The 18,349-nt window shown below is 45.3% G+C and overlaps 1 protein-coding gene across 1 annotated transcript in view; it reads right to left on the bottom strand.

The window, feature by feature from the left end:
- The window catches only part of LOC8032723 (protein 5NUC), a 130,088-nt gene that overhangs the window by 45,615 nt on the left and 66,124 nt on the right, over positions 1 to 18,349 (bottom strand). Inside the window, exons 2-3 of the mRNA XM_029976679.4 lie at positions 4,114 to 4,251; positions 1,182 to 1,398 (exon numbers count right to left, since the gene is read on the bottom strand). Of these exons, the coding sequence (XP_029832539.3) occupies positions 1,182 to 1,398; positions 4,114 to 4,251 (355 nt within the window). The remainder of the gene's footprint in view (positions 1 to 1,181; positions 1,399 to 4,113; positions 4,252 to 18,349) is intronic.

Genomic DNA, 18,349 nt, shown 5'->3' with positions numbered 1-18,349 from the left:
TCAAATTTGTGGTAATCTTGTTCTTTTTAAATGCAGTAATTTAGACGTCAGCGGCCATTTTGATGTATGACTCAAAGTTAAAAAAAATAAAAGCTTATACCTCAAAGGTTGGTGAAACGATTGCAGTATTCGTATCAGTCGCTGGAAGTAAGAGTGTTCAGTTGCACTGGTATACCAGGCACCGACTCTATATCTCATGGTTGCAGTCAGTACAAATCAAAAACTGTTGAGGGGCGTCTCAGGAGCAAGAGCCGGCCCCTTGAAACGCCTGTTTGTTGGTGGTCATAGAGACGGTGTCCGGATGATTTACGGGCACCTTTTTGCTTGTTCAAAACGTATTGTTCTGGAACAAGGTATAAACTCCAGATTGAGTTTCGCGAAAAGGTTTAAAACAACATGTGTGAACCATCTGTGTTGCTCGAGTAGTCTTCGGCGACGCTTGCTAAACTTCCTGCCCACCATTGTCCGCAAAACACGCCAAGGGGCAAGGCATGTAGTTGGGCTAGTTGGTGGTACATACTGTTTGGAGGGAACAGCGCAAAAAGGACGTAGGACGAGGTCGAAGAAACACACAGACAGCGCCCTGTCTGTGTGTTTCTTCGACCTCGTCCTACGTCCTTTTTGCGCTGTTCTCTCCAAACAGTACGCCAAGGGGGCCTAAGAACAAAAGAAAGCCCCATGACCGTCCTTCCATCGAGTTTCAATTAGAAAACACTCCATTTAACAAGGGGCATAGGAGGTCGTGTTACGTTTTGTTGTTCTGGAACGCTCTTGTACAACGAGCTCACAAACGCCAGCTTGTCTAGAGGTGCAAACTTTATGACATCCTTCTACCCCTCTTGAAAAAAAAAAAAAAGATTTGGCGCTTTGGTGTGTTTCTTCTGCTCTCTGTCTGAGCTTTCTTAAGTAAAATAAGACTAACAATTTAAAATTTCCAGGGGCCATCATGGGGCCCCCTGACAGCCTGGGGCCCAGGGCTGCAGCCCCCTTAGCCCGTATCTTAATCCGGCCTTGGTCGTGAGAGGCTGCAATGCGAGCTGTCGCGAACGTTGACGTGAGGGTGCGGCGTGAGTCCACCGGTGCTGACGTTTGCCGGGGGGGGGGGGGGGGGGGGGGGCGCTTGTCTTCTAGATGGTATTAATTCCTTTAGCCCCGACTAGCCACGAAAGCGCCTTACTCACCCGGTCGCGAGAGGGAGGCCGTGTTGGGCGTGACGTAGCCGATGAGCCCCACTTCGAGGCCCCCGCGTGTCACAGTCATGGAGGGCCTGAGCGGCATGTCCCTGAGCAGCGGCTCTCCGGAGAAGTCCACGTTGCAGCCCAGGATGGGCACCGTGCTGTTGCGCACCAGGTCCGCCATCCCCTCGGCGCCCTTGTCGAACTCGTGGTTGCCCAGCGTCTGCATGCGCCCAGAGCCTGGCATTGGATTCTCGCTCCCTCTTGGGAATCGAGGAAAACCTGACGGTGGCTCAGCGAGGACAAGAACTCAAGCGATGGTCACACTGCTAATGCAACATGCACACACCCATACGACAGTCCTCTCCCATTTTCATACTGTCTGAAGACATGATTCGCTTTGATTTTTCTGGTGATTCTAAGCTGGTAAAGGGGGCGATCGCTACATCAGGCATACGATCTTCATCGTTGAAGCCATGCTGACGTAAATATGAGAACAGCCTACGTATATAAGTGTCCAGGCTGACCTCATTTGGTTTCTCTGTGACGACAGTTCTCGAAGTGGCTGAGTCTCTGTTAAAAGTTGTCAGGGAGAAAAGGTATAAGAAACCGAGAGGAAGAAGTGGGAATGACAGCAAGACTCTTGGCTCCTTAAGTGTCTGTTTGGACATTTTGGGCTATTTTAAGGGTTAAAGTGTGAGACTCCGGGTTAAAGTGAGACCCCGGGTTAAAGTGTGAGACTCCCACGAGTAAGGTTTTTTCACTTCTGTTTTTTACTTACAGCTTACTCTTGATCCATCTTACATCTGTTTGTCTTATGAACCACGGTCAGAGAAGGGGATAATGCCATATGATTCGGCGCATTTCAAGCTGGTGAAGCGGGCGATCGAAATTGGATGGGACTGTAGTAAGATTTCGGACAGAGTTGGTTGTCTTTATGTGAGGAAACGTTCTGTTGAAAGGATTAAATCCTAGCTAAATGTTTAGGGGTCGAATCACCACTAAGGTTAGGCACAAACCAATATCGAGACCGGTGCTAGAAATATGTTCACGTCCTTCCCCACCAAGTCAACCGTCCCGCCAACAACTACAATGTGCCGGTGGTATTTTCGGCACCGCGGAAGTTATATCGGCTGTGCACAGTCGTTAACCCAGGCGGATCCCGTGACTTTCGATGTGATGTCAACCAACGCGCGCCCCTCATACCACGTGCCACTGGTGCTGTGTAAATGCCCCACATTTGTGCTAGAGTGTACATTGCTCAGACGGGGAAATGTGCGAACATGAGAGCGAGAGAGCATTCTCTTTCTCTCCGTTCCTTCCCCGCATGCCAACTTGTGGTACATTGCAGGAGGTGAGGCTGTGTCCCTTCGTTCAATGATTCGACGACCTCGGCGTGTAACAGAAATAAAACTTCCATGAAAACCGATTCGGCTTTATTTCTTTTATAGATAGGGGCAGACCAATGTGTCAGCGCCGTCGGTATTCCGGGTGGGTACGATGTTTGTTTATTAAAAATTGTTAAATTTATTTTTATTTTTACTTATTTATTTATATCTTTCCTACAGCGCGGCGGAGGGCATTACAATAGGAGAAGTCACAATACAATAAAAAAAGGATTTTTAACGTACCACAGGTCATCAAGACACATAAGTGTCTTGATGACCTATGGTGTGTTAAAAGCGCTGTGACAAAAATACACTGATTCTGATTCTGATTCTGAAGTACGCTAAGTAATATACAAAATCGCACACGCATATAAACATACATAGAAAAGAAACAACCTTAGTCTGCATGGAAAGAAACACAAATGCGTTGATAATATATGTACACTCAAATATATTGTTCAGAGACAATGCTCGAGTTGCGAAAAAAAACGAATCTGGACTTAGCAAGGAAGCAATCTCGCTTGGCAAGCTGTTCCATTGTTTTATCGTTCGTCGGAAGAAAGAGTTACGAAACAAATCCGACTTTGACGTGTACTCCCGAACTTTTTGGTCATGATCTACTCTGCGCGATACATGAAAGGGCTCAAACAGGTAATGTGATCTTTCAATTTTAGATAAACCATAAAAAATACTCTGAACACATTTTAGGCTCAAATACTTACGCCTAACTGCAAGTGATCTCCATTGTAAATCCTTTTTTATTGCGGAGACACTGCTACGAAAGTTGCAATTATTTGTCACAACTCTAGCAGCACGGTTTTGAATTCTTTCAATTTTATCAATGAGATACTGTTGAGATGGATCCATACAAGGCAAGCATATATCTCGAGAATGGGCTTCACACACAAAAATAGAGAGTCTGTTTGAGGGATGGTGGAGTGCGCGAGAAGTTTCTCCTTAGAAAATCCAGCGTTCTACTAGCTTTCCCTGTTACGTAGTTCACATGTAAAAGCCATCTCAAATCGTTAGAAAAAATTACCCCCAAGTATTTAGCTTCTTTTTTAACGAGTAAAGTTTCTCCGTATAAAGTGTACGTTGACTGGAGAAGGTTGCGTTTTCTTGTGAACCTTACATGGCAAGGTCTGCGTAAAAATGATATGGCGCGGAAGGAGTCTTGTTATGGGTTATGTTATGGCCTCCTTTTTGCATTCCTTCCCTTCTGTTTGAATTTCTGGTTTTCTGGGAAATAAACCTTCAATTTATAGTCAGCGCTCTGTCTTTGCACTTTCTGGCTCTTGTACTTCGTCAAATTTGCACTGTTCTTACCATGTAAGGTAGTCCAAGACGCTGTAAGTGATTTTTCTAAGCTATATTGCTCCTTAGTGGTTTCGGTCTCGATTGCTTGTAGTCCATAGGAGTATTGCGTTCTTTACGCCCCAACTATATCCAGTGCTTCTAAATTTGCCTACCAAGGCGAAATTTGGCGTCCGAATCGGCAATGCTTCTGGGATAGAACGTACGTTGCCGGCACGATAAAGAAGTGTACAGACCATGGCGTCGTGTTTGAGGTAGTTGACGGCTTCGACGACGATCTCGGCGCCGAGCAAGTAGTACCACAGGCTGCCCTGGTAGTAGTCGCCCGTGTTGAGAAACAAGACGTTCCCTCCCTTTTTCCGAACTTCGTTCACCTGTGAAGAAAGCAACCGCCGAGATAAGGGACAATAGGGACTAGACAGGTAAGTCTGACTGCGTAATAAATTACGTCGATAGCTGGTATGTGACCTAACGAGATTTTTCGTCGTTGGTCTTCATACACTTTAAATAAATAAAACAAATTCTTAGTTTGTATTTGTCCTTAGCCCAGACTGCAGGGAAGTTTCAAAATAAATTAACGACAATCCCACCACAAAGTCAAAGGAGGGCTTGCCTAGTTGTTCCTGCTGTATGACACTTTAATCGTGGGAAGTAAAATAAAAAAAATCATATGTATCCGTGAACCCGCTTCATGGCATCTTTTGCTTATTTTGTCAGTAATATTTACTCGCTTTTCTTAGTCAGAGAAGACTCTTAATCGAAATTCCCTTCTGAATAGTCGTCTTAGTGCCGTTTCGTTTTCTTTTTTTTTTTTCTTTTATTAACTAATCTCGAATCGTGCGATTTTGGCGTCAAAGAAAACTCTACGCTCCATGTCGAGTCGTCAAGTCACAACGACTCGGAGCAGTTCTTTGTCGCGTACTTACATGCAAAAGTGGATTGAACACAGAACACCGCGGCTTCGAGCCTGCGGCACGAGACGTAGTTCAACCGCAATCATAGCTCTTTTTGTGTTTAGCACGGAAACTGAGCTTGACCCTGAAACACGAACTTTCGAAAGACTTTAATGGCACGAACTTGTCTCGTCCTTCGTTTCATTTATGATTCCGTGCCACCTTCAAGAACTCGGGAAAAAAGTTAGCAAAATGCATGTGCTACGTCTTAGGCTTCTAGAAGAAATAAAATCGTTTTCAAGAAGTGTCGCTCCCGACAGACCATGCTTATTCGGCACGGAGCTGGACGTCGCGGAACTTCTGGCCTCGAGCTCGAGAGAGGGCTGAGTTGCGAAAAGTACACAATATGCCTTCCTCTTTCATAGGAAGGCCGATTGAAACGCCTGGGCTTTCAGTAGATAACGTTTTTGTGTGCTTTTACGATGCCCCGAACATGCTCGACTGCATAACGAAAAAACGTGATAGTGAACAAATTGGGCGTGTCGACCGTTCTGCTATATAATTAAATTTTTTTTCTTTATTTTTTTTTTATCTGCGAAAAACCTTTCGCACAGGTCCCTACTGCTTGGGAAATTATCTCCTCGTCAAATTAGAATTAAAAATTGGTCGAGAATAAAGTTAAAATTAAATGTCACAAAACAAACCACGAAATATACTCCGAAAATGGAAAACCGATATCATGTAACTCACGTTTTTTTTGTTTTTGTTTTTAATTTTAGGTGCAATGTTTTAAGGTGTTTTCAATTTAATTATCCCCGCCGACTATCAGCATTGCCTATGTTGAGGGCAAGAACCCTAAAAGCCCTTTTTACGGCTGGGCTGATTTTATTGGCTGCTGTCCTCCTCGAAATAAACCCTTAAACCACCTTGGCGGCAGTAGCCGCTATCAGAAGTAATAATAACCAAATATGAGCGTGCGTGCAATACTCGTCTTTCTTTCTATATGTATTTTAAAATGCCGTCCGAGAAGCCTCCATCATGTAGTGGTCTTATTGAATATAATTAGGGCATGTTTACTAATATGTAAAAATACCCCTGGGGCCCGACAGAGCTCTCGTAGTTCAGTTCCACGAACATACGGTACCTCTGAAGGGTCCATTTTCTGTGCATTCTGAGCATTCAGGATTCAGCATTAAATTCCAGACTTGGCCTCGATCACCTATGCAATAAGCGCAAAGTATCACACCTAAATTTTATCCATCCAATGTATTATTGTAATTCATACATTAAAAGTGAACTTTTACTTCCTCCGCAACGAATCTTTCCACAGCACGACCACCAGCACAAAATCAGCCTAGACTTACGTCGCACGAAAGAGTTTTCCGAATCTCCCTTGGTGTTGGACATTCATGAATGGAATAAGTTCCCTGAAAATGCTGTAAGCACACGAAATTTTTCTCTGTTTAGAAGTGGATTGGGGGAATTATTGAAGTCCTTTTGATTTTATCGGCTCCTTTCGCGTGTAGCTGTGAATAAGTTTGCGCGATCTGTCACATACTGGTTTTTGTGCCATGTGTTCTTCACTTTTCTGCTACCATCTTTCAGTGTATTTTATGATCTCCTCATGTAATGCCTTCGGGTGCTTTGAGGGTAAAATAAATGAAATAAAATGAAATACGGTACAATGCAGAAACAAAACTTTTACTTAATACGGCTTGGACTTTTACTCGGATCTTCGGGTCTCACGACCCAAAGATCCGAGTAAAAGTCCAAGCCGATAAAGAAAATTTAAAATATAAGTCACTACTTATGGCCCGTTTTGTAAGGAACACTACACTATACACCGTTTCACTCTTAGTGCGAGCGTATCAAAAGCTATACAGGAGCGAGCTTCTGGCTTTCAGCATCCCTGCAAAGCATGACTGCTCGTACAGTGCTAGGATCGTGTAGGAAAAAGTGCTCGCGCTTGTAGCTTCGGCTTCGCATGCACATTAGGAGAAACAAACTATTATTTTTTAGCTATTATAATGTATTTAAAATGCTAACTTGGATTTTTCATGTCAGCGTAGAAAAAGCCATTATATTCATTTATCCGCAACACAAGCTTCTTATCTAAATGAAAGTTAGTGGGTTCCACGTGTGGTGCTAACTAACCGCCAGGTGAATCCGGGAGAGTTGAAGCGTGAAGATTTGTGCAAACAAATATATTTGAAACATATACATTTTGTTCCAGTTTGACCCTTCATTCGTTTCCCTCTTTTTTTTTTTTTGTCACAGCACTTTTCCTTCTTTTTCCCACAGACCGTCTAAATAGTCTGCTACAAACTACTAAAAATTTAAGGGGTCTATCCAAGGTTGCTGCCGGCAATCGGGCTCAGTATGTTTGGCATATTAAAATACATTAGTTGAATATTATGCAGCGTGCTTAATGTTAATTCGAACACGCTCGGTGGGCACTAGATGAGAGGATAATTGTCATGGGAGGTAGGTTAATTAACTTCTTAGTTATTGGTTAGAGCGCTCGTGTTCGAATTGCAGTATTAACAGAAATTCATATGAGGCCAGACAAAATGTAATCTGTTTTTCGAGCGTAGCTCCTAGGCACCCATTTCCGGGTTGAGCGGTGTCGCTGTCGGCGTAACCGCGCGTTGCATTATAGGACACCCCCATTAAATTTAGCAGAACAATTTCTCTGCTAAAGTGAGCGGCGATATTCCACGCTAAATTTAGAGGGGAAACTCAACCCGCTATATTTAGCGGGAAAATCATCGCTTCATTTCCCGCTAAATTTAGCGGAAACATTTTTGCTAAACTTTCCGCTAAATATAATAGAGAACGAAGGTATATTTATCCGAAGGTAACTTTAATATATGGTTATTTATTCTGGCAGCATACGAAGCGAACAAACACTTACCTGCCCAAACGTACACATCCAATAATTTAAAATGCACTGCACTCTAAAAAATACACATTTTTTTCATGTTTCTAGATACAATTTGTATTCCCCAAGCAAAACTTTTCATAAAACAAAGCAAATTATTAATTTTTGTAACGCGATATAAACGTCGCGAGACACATTTTTAGTTAAAAGCGATTTCGAAATGAGCTATTCCGAGACATCGACCACGAAAAATACGCCTGTTTCGGAATCACTTAAATGGCTTTCAAAACGTCAACAATATTTCACTAAATAATAGCGATATACGCGGTATGTCTAGACAGGGAGTTTTAGAATGACGTACGCAATTTTAGTGCACGCTAGCGCTAAATTTAGCGCTTGCGTTAGCGCACGCTACGCAAGAGAGTTTTAGATTAGCGTTACTCTGCCGCGACGCAAAAACCCAAGCATCTTCCGCTTGCAACGCCACCAAGGTACAGTCACATGTTTTATTTCACACACGAAATGCTGTAACTTGAGAAAAGAAACAATTTTTAACACACACTACAGCGCACTATTGCAAACAACACTCACTCCTTACACACGAAAAACAAAGCAAAAAAAGAAAAAAAGAAAAATAAAGTAAGGAGTGAGTGTTGTTTGCAATAGTGCGCTGTAGTGTGTGTTAAAAATGAGCAACGAAAAGCTGCTATGTTAACAAAAAAACAAACAAGTTTTTTTGATCCAGAGTAACATTTTCGATTTGTTTAAACATGAGAATGCGACGCGAACGGTCGACCGGCCGTGTCCGCTTGCGTCGCCTGGGCAAGAGAGGTGTACTGACCTTCGCACACCGAACCTTCGCTGCCTTCGCCGAGAAATGTTCGCGTGATCGTTGCCAAACCGAGTTCAATGTCGTCCTGTATTAGAAATCGCAGTCACGAGGATGCCGCCGACGTCGCGTTCACGCCGCCGCCAAAGCGGCCACAGCCATGGTCCTGAGAGCCGCCATTTTTTAACTGTGCTCTTCTGTGCTTTACCAACTTCTCATCACGAATCCTCCTTGGAGAAGCGCAGAAAACTCTTTGCGTACTCACGCATTTTCCGAAAAATAGCCCACGCTAATTTAGCGCACGCAATGCGCTAAACGTGGTTAGCGTTCGGCGCATGCGCAGTGCCAACGACGATATTCTTTGCGTACGCAAAGATTTAGCGTGCGCTATTCTAAAACTTCCTATTAACAATATATTTTTTTTTTTTTAGAAATCGCGTGTCCTCTAAAATAATCGGAGTAATTTTCACTACTTTCTAATAAAAAGTGTTTTTCCCTGCACGCGACACCTCAAAAATAAATGACCAGACACCTTTATATTTTATTTGTGCCGTTAGCAATCCCGAAACCGACGCTCCGTATAGAATTATATCTCGAGCTCAGAAATTATATAATTTCAAGCAAGCGTGATTTCATGAAGTGGCGTCGGACCATCTTAACCTCCGGATGGATGGATGGATGGTAAAGGCGTTATCCTTTTTAGCGGGCGGCAGCTTACGCCACCTAGCCTAATATTTCATCATTTATTTTTATTTGTATGAATTTTGTTTTAACACCCCCCTGCCTTTTTTAAAGTGCTACCCTTGCTTATTTTTACCTGTAGTTTCACCCCTCCCTAGATCTTTTCCAACAATCTTACAATCTCTTCTTAGTTACCGCAATTCTTTCCTATCCATTGTCCATTCATGTCCGGAAAACCCAGTGCCTCCTCCAAATCCGTAGTCATCCCCCTCAAGAGGGTGGGACGAAGCCCCGTGCACCTTAAAATTACGCGTTCTATAGCTTCCCTTCCGCAGTTGCATACGTCGCACAGGGTGTCTATTTCTTGGAATTTAGTCCTATATGTTTTCGTTCTTAGCACCCCCGTTCTAGCTTCAAACAACAAAGAGCTCCCCACTGAATTGTCGTACAACTTTATTCTTTATTTCTTGTTTTTGTGCCCTGTATATGGTTAAAGCTGATTTCCCCTGCATTGTCTCTTCCCACAATTTCCTCTCAGTTTCCTTTACTCTCTTTTTTACTGATATGCTCTGATCGGCTCTATCTTGTCGAATGTATTTAAATCTCAGGTTGCGGGTTCAGTTACGTACACCTTCTATATACACCTAACGACTTCATATCTATGGTAGTTCCATACTGCCCTGCGTTTCAGAATAGCTGAATCTCGTTTCCCCTTCTTTATTACAATATCTTCATGTCCTTTTAGATACTTTTTTCCCTCATTTAACCATACGCCCAGATATTTGTACTTTTCTACGTGTTCTACCACTGTGTCCTGTAGCTCCAGGGGTTCCCCCTTCTCGTCGTTAAAAACTATTGTACCCGACTTGTCCCTACTAAGTTTAGGCCTAAACTTTTCTCCTTTTCTGCTGCAAATCCTAATTAGATTCTGTATTGTCTCACGACTTTCTGATACGAGTACAATGTCGACTGTATACATTAACCCTGGCAATACTTGATTTACCTTATGTCCTTCCTTCATGTACGGCAAATTAAAACCTAGATTGCACAGCTCTAATCTTTTTTCTATCTCCTTGACGTATATCATAAAGACCAGAAGAAACAATGGGCCACTCTATCTAAGTCCTCTTTTTATTGCTGCTGGTCTTGTAGTTTCGGCTTCCCATGTTATAATCACCCTATTCTCCGTATATACCCGTTCTAGAAACTTAACCATGGTTCCCCCTAGCCCATATCCCTTCAGTTGTCCCAGAGCTTTCCTGATTCACATTGTCATATGCCCCTTTGATGTCCAAAAAGTCTGCCCATAATGGCCTTTGACTTGTCATTGCTATCTATATGCATTGAGTGATTACGAATAAGTTATAATCTAGCCGTCTATCCCTCCTAAAACCGTTGTGAAGCTCCCCCAGAATCTGCTTTCTCTTTGCCCCCCATTCTTCCACTCTCCCTTTTACAATTTGCATAGCTATAGTCTGTATATTACTGAAGTTAGTGTGATTGGTCGGTATGATTTGATACTGTCTTTGTCTCCCTTGCCCTTATCTAATAATCTCCTTCTGCTCAATTTCCAGTCACTGGGTGCCTCCTAGTGATGCAAAACTATCGATAAATTGACTATCAAGACTATCGATAGTTTTTCCAAAACTATCGATAGTGCCGCAGAACTATCGATAGTCGACTATCGATAGTACTCGATAGTTTTGCACACCGTGGTAAGTGCTTGGGCTAGTTGGTGTCCCATTTGAAAAAATAAAGCGATACAAAAAGAGAAGGGATCGACGCAAACTACTAGTTTCACAAAACTATCGATAGTAAACCGTCGACAGTACACAGTTTTACGATAGTCGACTATCGATAGTTTTTCGATGGTTGGCTGTCGATAGTACTATCGATAGTTTTTCGATAGGCAACTATCGATAGTGCTATCGATAGTTTTTTTACTATCGATAGTCAAATTTTTGGCGACTATCGATACTATCTATAGTATTATCGATAGTTTCGCATTACTAGTACCTCCCCGCCCATAATGATCCGGTCAATCACATGCCTTAGTTTCAATTAGCTTGTTTTGCCTAGAACTTTTATCAATCTAATTGATATGCCGTCTGGACCTGTCGCAGTTCCAGCCGGAACCCTTTTTCTGCTTTTTCCCATTCTCCCGTGGTCATTTCCTCTTTTGCTCGTTCGGCGTGTTCGGCGTGTAGATGCACGATTACTTCCTCCGCAAGTTCGTTTTCTTTACTCACGCCGGTAAAGAGTTTTCCAAAAATACAGACGTAGGGTACAGACTAAATGCAGTGTACACCGAATCTGAAGATCACTCGAACCCGCCTTGCGATCATGGAAACTTTTGGAGTGGTGGCCTGAACAGAGTGCCAAGGCCGTACCGCTAGACGTTTAGGGACGTTACGCTACTAATGAGTTTGGAAATTTGTGAGAATGCAGCCAAAGAGTTGGTGTTTAGAGCATGTTCAACAATTTTTATTCTGTTCAACGGTTGTTATTCCTGAACACATTGTATGTTGTTCTTGGGTCTTCTTCTTGCTTCGGTCGCGGGAACCCTTGATGAAGAATCTTCCTGCACTAAATGGGATAAAAAAAAATTATACACCGGTTTTACACTCCAAAACAGCTGTGCATATTTTCTGTGCAAATAAAAATCAGCCCCAGCACTTTTTTTTTTTTTGCAATGTCGCATTTTGAGTGGGTTCAAACAAACGTGGTACGTTTACAAACGCCGTGAAATAAACCCAATACATCAGTGGTTCTGGAAAGACTACTTTGTAACTTTGTGAGGACTGCCACAAACCGCTTAACTTCTTAGTTTTCAACAGGTTACCGAGGAAGGAATTTAAAATGCTGCCTGCCACCCACCCCTAGAACCTTTTCTGCTGTTCTGTACGATCTGCGATTGCGATTTCTTGAACACTCAAGGTTGTGACTCGTGAGGTACCTTTTGCAGTTACTGGTACGCGGTCGTAAGTTTATTGGAGGGGTACGAAAAACGAAACGAGCGAGTTTTCGGCTGTCACCGACCGACAAGCTCACGACGGGGGCAGCGTACCGGGTCGTTCGGAGTGGCCACGCTAAAAGCGCGATCACTATGATTAACTGTAATAAAATTATGGAATGTTACTAAAAAAGAAATCACTACAAAACAAGAAACTTGCCTGTTCCGCGAGTAGTTAGCCCTTATCGATGCGGGGACCACGTATGCTTCGGCGAAGTTGCAGCTTCTTTCCATGCACCGGTCTGTGCCTGACCGGCTCGTGTAAAACTGCTCCACCTCTCTGTCACCTATATGTGGCAGTATCGACAGATCATTAGACCAACAGGTGATCGGGAAAACACCTGTACAAGCCATAGCTCAAAACGCTACGGCGGCTACGCTGCATGCCCACCGGTCGAATGAGCCGAACCCTGCGTAATGGCGGCAATCACCCAATGTTGCTAGATGTTTTACTATTCTGGCTAAATTTTTTTAAGTGTTGCCAAAATTCCGAAAGGGGTCTATAACGGTTTCTTCTTCAGATGTCTTATCTGTTCTCCCCGTCATTGATCCTCTCAGATCTATCACTCCTTGCCTTTGCTTCAACGTCATTGAATGTATGACGACAAATGCCGTTGATATCTGAGCTGAAAAGCGGCTGTTTTTAAAAGTCATCTCCCGATAACACTGTCGCGTGGTTGTCAAACAATTTGTTTTCTTTTTTTACGGGCACGCAAAAATTTAGATATACGTCAATCTTTTTTTTTTTTTTCTTAAAGTACAGTGATTGAAACTGCTAAATATCATAAACTGACGACAAAGCTATCGCCGACGTTCTTGGAGGATGTTTCCGATGGTCGCCTTCGGCAACTGCACCCTCCAGGGCTTGCCGCACTTAGTTTCCTCAACGAGGGCCGAGGGGAGACAGGCTCTCACGGCGGGACCTGCGTAGATGTTATGCTGGGCGGTGAGGTGACGGCAAACGGAAGCAGCGGCGGGGAGACGGTCCCGGGGATTGCGATCGACGGAGGAATTCCTCGATGTTCCAAGGTTGCTCGCCGTACCTTGGGCGTCGGTCTCTCGGCTGAAGACCTCTGAGCCCACGCTAATGGTAGTAGCAGGGGCGATAGACATGACCAGCCTCACAACAGTGGAAGCATATTGGGCGCCGGTCTGCAGCCGTCCGCACGTCGGTCTTTCTGGGTCCCGGTCGCTCGAGGCGAGCGTACTGAGGGCGTTCGTCTTGGCGTCGGAGATACTGCTGCCTTACAGTGGCTCGTCCCGATGGCGCTGAGAGTTCGCGAGGAGCTTGCGGCGGTCGTCGGGCTATGGCGGCGTAGTTCAGGGTCGGTTCCTGGGGCGCCGTGATGCTGACGGGGATCTCTGTTTAGATCGCCCGTTGAACCCCTTCTCGGACCGCTTCGGTGACAAAGAGCGAAGCGGGGCTTTCGGCAACCGGCAGCAATCTTTTCAGCTCCCCCGGGATGACGTCGCGGATCATCTCTCGGATACACGCAAGGCTGGAACCGACGTCTAGGCCAGAGAGCGCAGGAACAGCGACGTTGGGCAGTCGCTGGTAGTGAACAGCACGGGCTTGGTGGGCCCGCTGGATATTCGGGATATTCGTTGCCTCCTTTACGAAACTATCGACGGTAGTAAGTGGGTCTTGTACGAGGCCCACAAAGATCGTCTCTTTGACGCACCGCATACGGGTCCTTAGTTTCTTCTCTTATGCGACTTTGGGATCCGCGTGGCTGAATAACCGAAGAACGTCCTCGACAAAGCTCACCACACTTTCGTTTGGTCCTTGAGCTCTCGACTGCAGTTTCTCTTCGGCGCGCTCCCGTCGTTGCTGCTTGGCGAAGCTTCGTCGCAGCTCTGCCTTAAGGACCTCTCAGTTGGTAAGTGACGCTTCGTGATTTTCGAACCAGCGTCGCGCGGTTCCCGTGAGGGAAAAGTGGACGTTCTGCAGGCGCTATTCGGGAATCTATTGGCTGTCCAGTGCCACCCGTTCGTACTGCTGCAACCAGTCTTCGACGTCTTCACAGATCTCGTTCTGAAGGTCGCCGGAGTTCTAAGGGCAACGGGCAGGGAAACGACGGGGGAGGCAGCGGCAGGAGCCTGCGACGATTGGCTGCTCATCGTCGGCTTCGTCGATTGGTGGGCCTTCTTCGGCAGTGGACCGAATTCCGGGGGCAAACTTTGAATACGGCGGCTTCCTCGGGTCTCGGTCGTTTCCACGGACGGTCTTCCTAAGCCTGGGACTGGGCTTGCGCTGCGAGGCCTCAGAGGGGCACGCTTCATGGGCTGCGTTACCACGCACCTCCACCAGAAGTGTCACGAATGAAGGCGACGAAAAGATGAGCAGGGAGCTGAAAATAATGGTTTAATTGGCGAGATTGTGCCGAACAAAATAAATATCGTACGCCGTGGCAGCAGAAAAGCGGGCGGTGATTTGGCGGCGGGACAACAAGCGAGAGCGAGATTGACTCGACAAGGTACCGCGCAGCTCCTTATCAGCAGCACGCCACTATTTCGAAAATTCAGAAAAGGAGGTTCGAGCGTCGCGAGACCAGGGCGAGAATGAACATGCACTTTTGTGAACAAGAAAGCAGGACGAAATGAGAAAAGTTACGTCCGGAGCAAGAATAAACGCGAATCTTCTAAAAGTTTGTGACCGAGCGTTGCTTTCTCGGCCCTGCGGGTGGCAATGTGCCAATTTATCCATTGATATGTATTTGTTTTTAATACAGTTGATGTGAGATCAAATAAAATTGGAACCATCTATGTTTCCATTACTCTAAGAGACAACAAACACATCACATAGAAATTACAGAGAAGACGCAAGCGAGCTGATGAACTTTCAGCATTGTAAAACCCGAGACGTCTCCGGTTTTACAACGTTGAAACATCACATATTTTAATGATTCTCATTTTTTTTGCCAGTAATATCTCCTCATGGGAAAACTGGTGGATGTCCGCCCTTTTTGTCAATTGCAAATGAGCCATAGTAATAGAGATGACAAAATAACCGTCGTCTTGTTCACAAATAGAAGTAATGAAATTTATTCCACAAAATTGTGAGCCATTCCAATGTGTGAAGGTGGTTAGCCAGCGAAGCTATAAAGCACCACCACAAATGATTCACCAAGAAACACACAAAAGCACTTCACCACATTTTATTTACAGTATATATACATAATTTCGAAACGGTAGTTATGCACTCTAAGAAAAAAAGGGTGTAGTCGGGTGCATCGGGCGCACATGCACCCTTCTCCTGAAATATGCACCCTGCGTTGCACAGCCAGTGCACCTGTACACCGACAATGAGCATCCTCCTCTCCCTTCAAGGGGTCATGAAACGCTTTTACAACTTTTTCCTCTTTAACTTTCCTCCTCAACTCAAAAATCGCGCATTCCATCAAATAGTTCAAGAAGACGAAAAGAGGGGGGCCCCTCCTGCTCGGAATCTGGTTTATGTACCCGGACAGAGCCATTGTCCCCCTAGAACAGTGGTTCCCAGCCATGGATGTGTCGGGGACCCCTTGCAGACCCGCTGGCAGTTATGGGGGACCCCTTCCGGCGGGGGGGAGGGGGGACGTTAGTAAGTTAACACATCTAGAGCATGAAACAGGTGCCTTTTATTGCTACGTAGCAGAAAAACATAAAACAAAGGTGCCACATCACTTCATTCTGGTCAGTTCATCAATACGTGGCACACTCGCGCTTCAAACTACAAAATAGGTGCCAACTAAAAAAAAAAAAAAATTTTTGTTGAGGATCTCGCGGACCCTAGAAGTGGCTGGTCCGCGGACCCCTATTTGGGAACCACTGCCCTATAGTCGGTTACAGGTCAAGAAGGTAGGAGAAGCTCCTCCCATAAGCGGTGATGCGCCCGTTTCAAATCTCTCCGCAGTCGAAAGAAGAGTTCACTGGAAACGCTCCTTGTTCCGCTTCAATGGTTTCCCACTTGTCTCCGATTCCACTTTTCCAGAAAGCGACCTTTGTATTCATTGAAGGGGGAACCGAGCCCCTGAAAGCAGCCTTTGTATCCATCGGAGGGGGGAAGCTAATCCCCGAAAGTCGTATTTGTTTCCGTCGGTGGGGTAAAACTCTAATCTCCCTCTCGTGGCTTCCACAATGCTAAGTCAAAGTCGAAAGATAAAGCAAATATGTAAAGAAAGGCAAGACCCTCCTCGCGCGTTGGCCGCGACGTCACGGAAACGGTGGGACGCTATTGGATGCGGAGGTGGCGGAGGGATATCTGATTCCCTTTGAGGGGCATTTGCCGCTACCTTCTTAACCTGTAACTGACTATAGAAGATTAGCCCGTCGCTCAAAATTCAGACAAAAGTTGCTTTGCCCACCTCGTTCACCCCGAAGCTGACAGTGCTGTGGAACCTACGTGCTCGTTGGGCCAGCCATACTTGCCACGTGATCACGCTCCTTCGCGCATACTCACGCGCAGAAAATGAGGTCAGGTGATGAAAGGGAGGCGGCTGATTGGTCCGGCAGGCGTGTAGCTTCCCCCACAATGTCAGCTTACACACTAAAAATTTCAACACCCATGTTCGTGTTAAAAGGGTGTTTTTCCGAGCTCACACCCTTCCTACACCATTTTTACATGATTTTTGAATATCCAAGGGTGTACGGAAAGGCCTACACCCTTCGTACATCCTTTTTACACCCTATGGCTACCGAAATCGTGTTAAGAGGGTGTTGCGGTGGTACACCCATGATTTCCGAATCGTCGAACTCGGAAACCGCCGAATTGCAGACATACGCACCGACAGCAGAAGTCAAGAAACAGCCTGCTCAATTTAGAGGATTTCGTGAAGTTCAAGTAAGCACAATGGGCAGCTGACATCCAAGCCAAGCCAACGCTCAAGTTGTTTTCAAGCCAGATGAATGCCGGCGTTGTGTACAAGCTCCTTGGTTGTTTACGTGCAAGCGACCACGAAAATAGCATCGGTTACTCACGCACTTCTGCTCAGAATGGTGAGACCACATCGGTTCTATTATGATACATTCCGTCTCATCCTGAGATGTACTAAAGCGAAGGCTAGACGTGCGAGACGGTTTGGGCTCACAGCTTTACTGTGAGCCTGTACCGTAAAGGTCGGTTCCGACACTTGCGTTTGAGTGTGTTTGTCTGCGTTGCGTTTAGAACCGAAAACGAGTCACCGGCACATCTGTGCTTCGTATGAAGCGTGGATTCCAATTCAAAGAATCATCTTGGCACGCGATATAAGCAGCAGGGATGTCCTGGTTTCTCGCAGCCGCAACGCGGTCAAACGCAACTGTTTGAACCAGGCTTTACGTGGTTGTCCTGGGCTTGTCCCTCGCGCTTTATTCTTTCGATTTTAAGTATTCATTTTCAACTCGCTCGCTTTTACCAGTACTAGTAGATACTCAGGCTGCACGAGGGTTCGTGCAGTGCGACCATCTAGCGATGCTAAGAGCTTGTGCTCGAGCCTTGGCTTTAATGCATCTTAGTGGGGAAGGCAATCATCGGGGATATATGACACACGATGATGCCAAGTCTGTTCACGGCGGACTCTCGTGCTGTTCTGATTGGAGGAGAAGGGGCGTGTAAAAAATTGGCAAATGGAACATGGTTAGCGACAGCGCAAATATATGTTGGAAAAAGTTCAGAACGTTAAAGTGCAGCAGCCTGAAACTTTGGAGTTAAGCAATTAGAGAATCATTTGAAGACATCTTTAGAGGTTCAGCCTTCTCTTCCCCCACACCAATATCGAAGGCTGCTAGGATATTGGTTCAGGCTAAGCCCTCTGTCTTTCAGTCAGCGAACTCGAGCCGTTCCACCTGACCTTGTTATTTCATAACAGATATGTTAGAAAATGGAATGCAGATTTTCTTTACACGGCCAAAACATAAAGTGTTATCAAATAATACCTGCCATATTCATATTCTACATTTACAGACCGGGGCTGCCCCGCCTGTGGAGGGTGAAGATGCGAGCAGCCTCGAAGCCCACCAACAGTGGCTGTGTGCTGAGAGCGAAAGCTGGTGCCTGACGAAGGCCAGATTGATCTTCGAAAGGATGCGACTGCCTGCAAATGGCTACATGCGTTGATATTGATGGGCATATAGACTGCACAGAATGCTTATCCCTACCTGATGGATGCTAGGAGGGTATGCATTCCATATTTTTTTACTGATCTCTGCAACGATT

The sequence above is a fragment of the Ixodes scapularis genome, unplaced genomic scaffold (genome assembly GCF_016920785.2).
Source record: "Ixodes scapularis isolate PalLabHiFi unplaced genomic scaffold, ASM1692078v2 PGA_scaffold2__306_contigs__length_199485367, whole genome shotgun sequence".
NCBI lineage: Eukaryota > Metazoa > Arthropoda > Arachnida > Ixodida > Ixodidae > Ixodes > Ixodes scapularis.
This window is presented reverse-complemented; position numbering and strand designations above follow the sequence as displayed.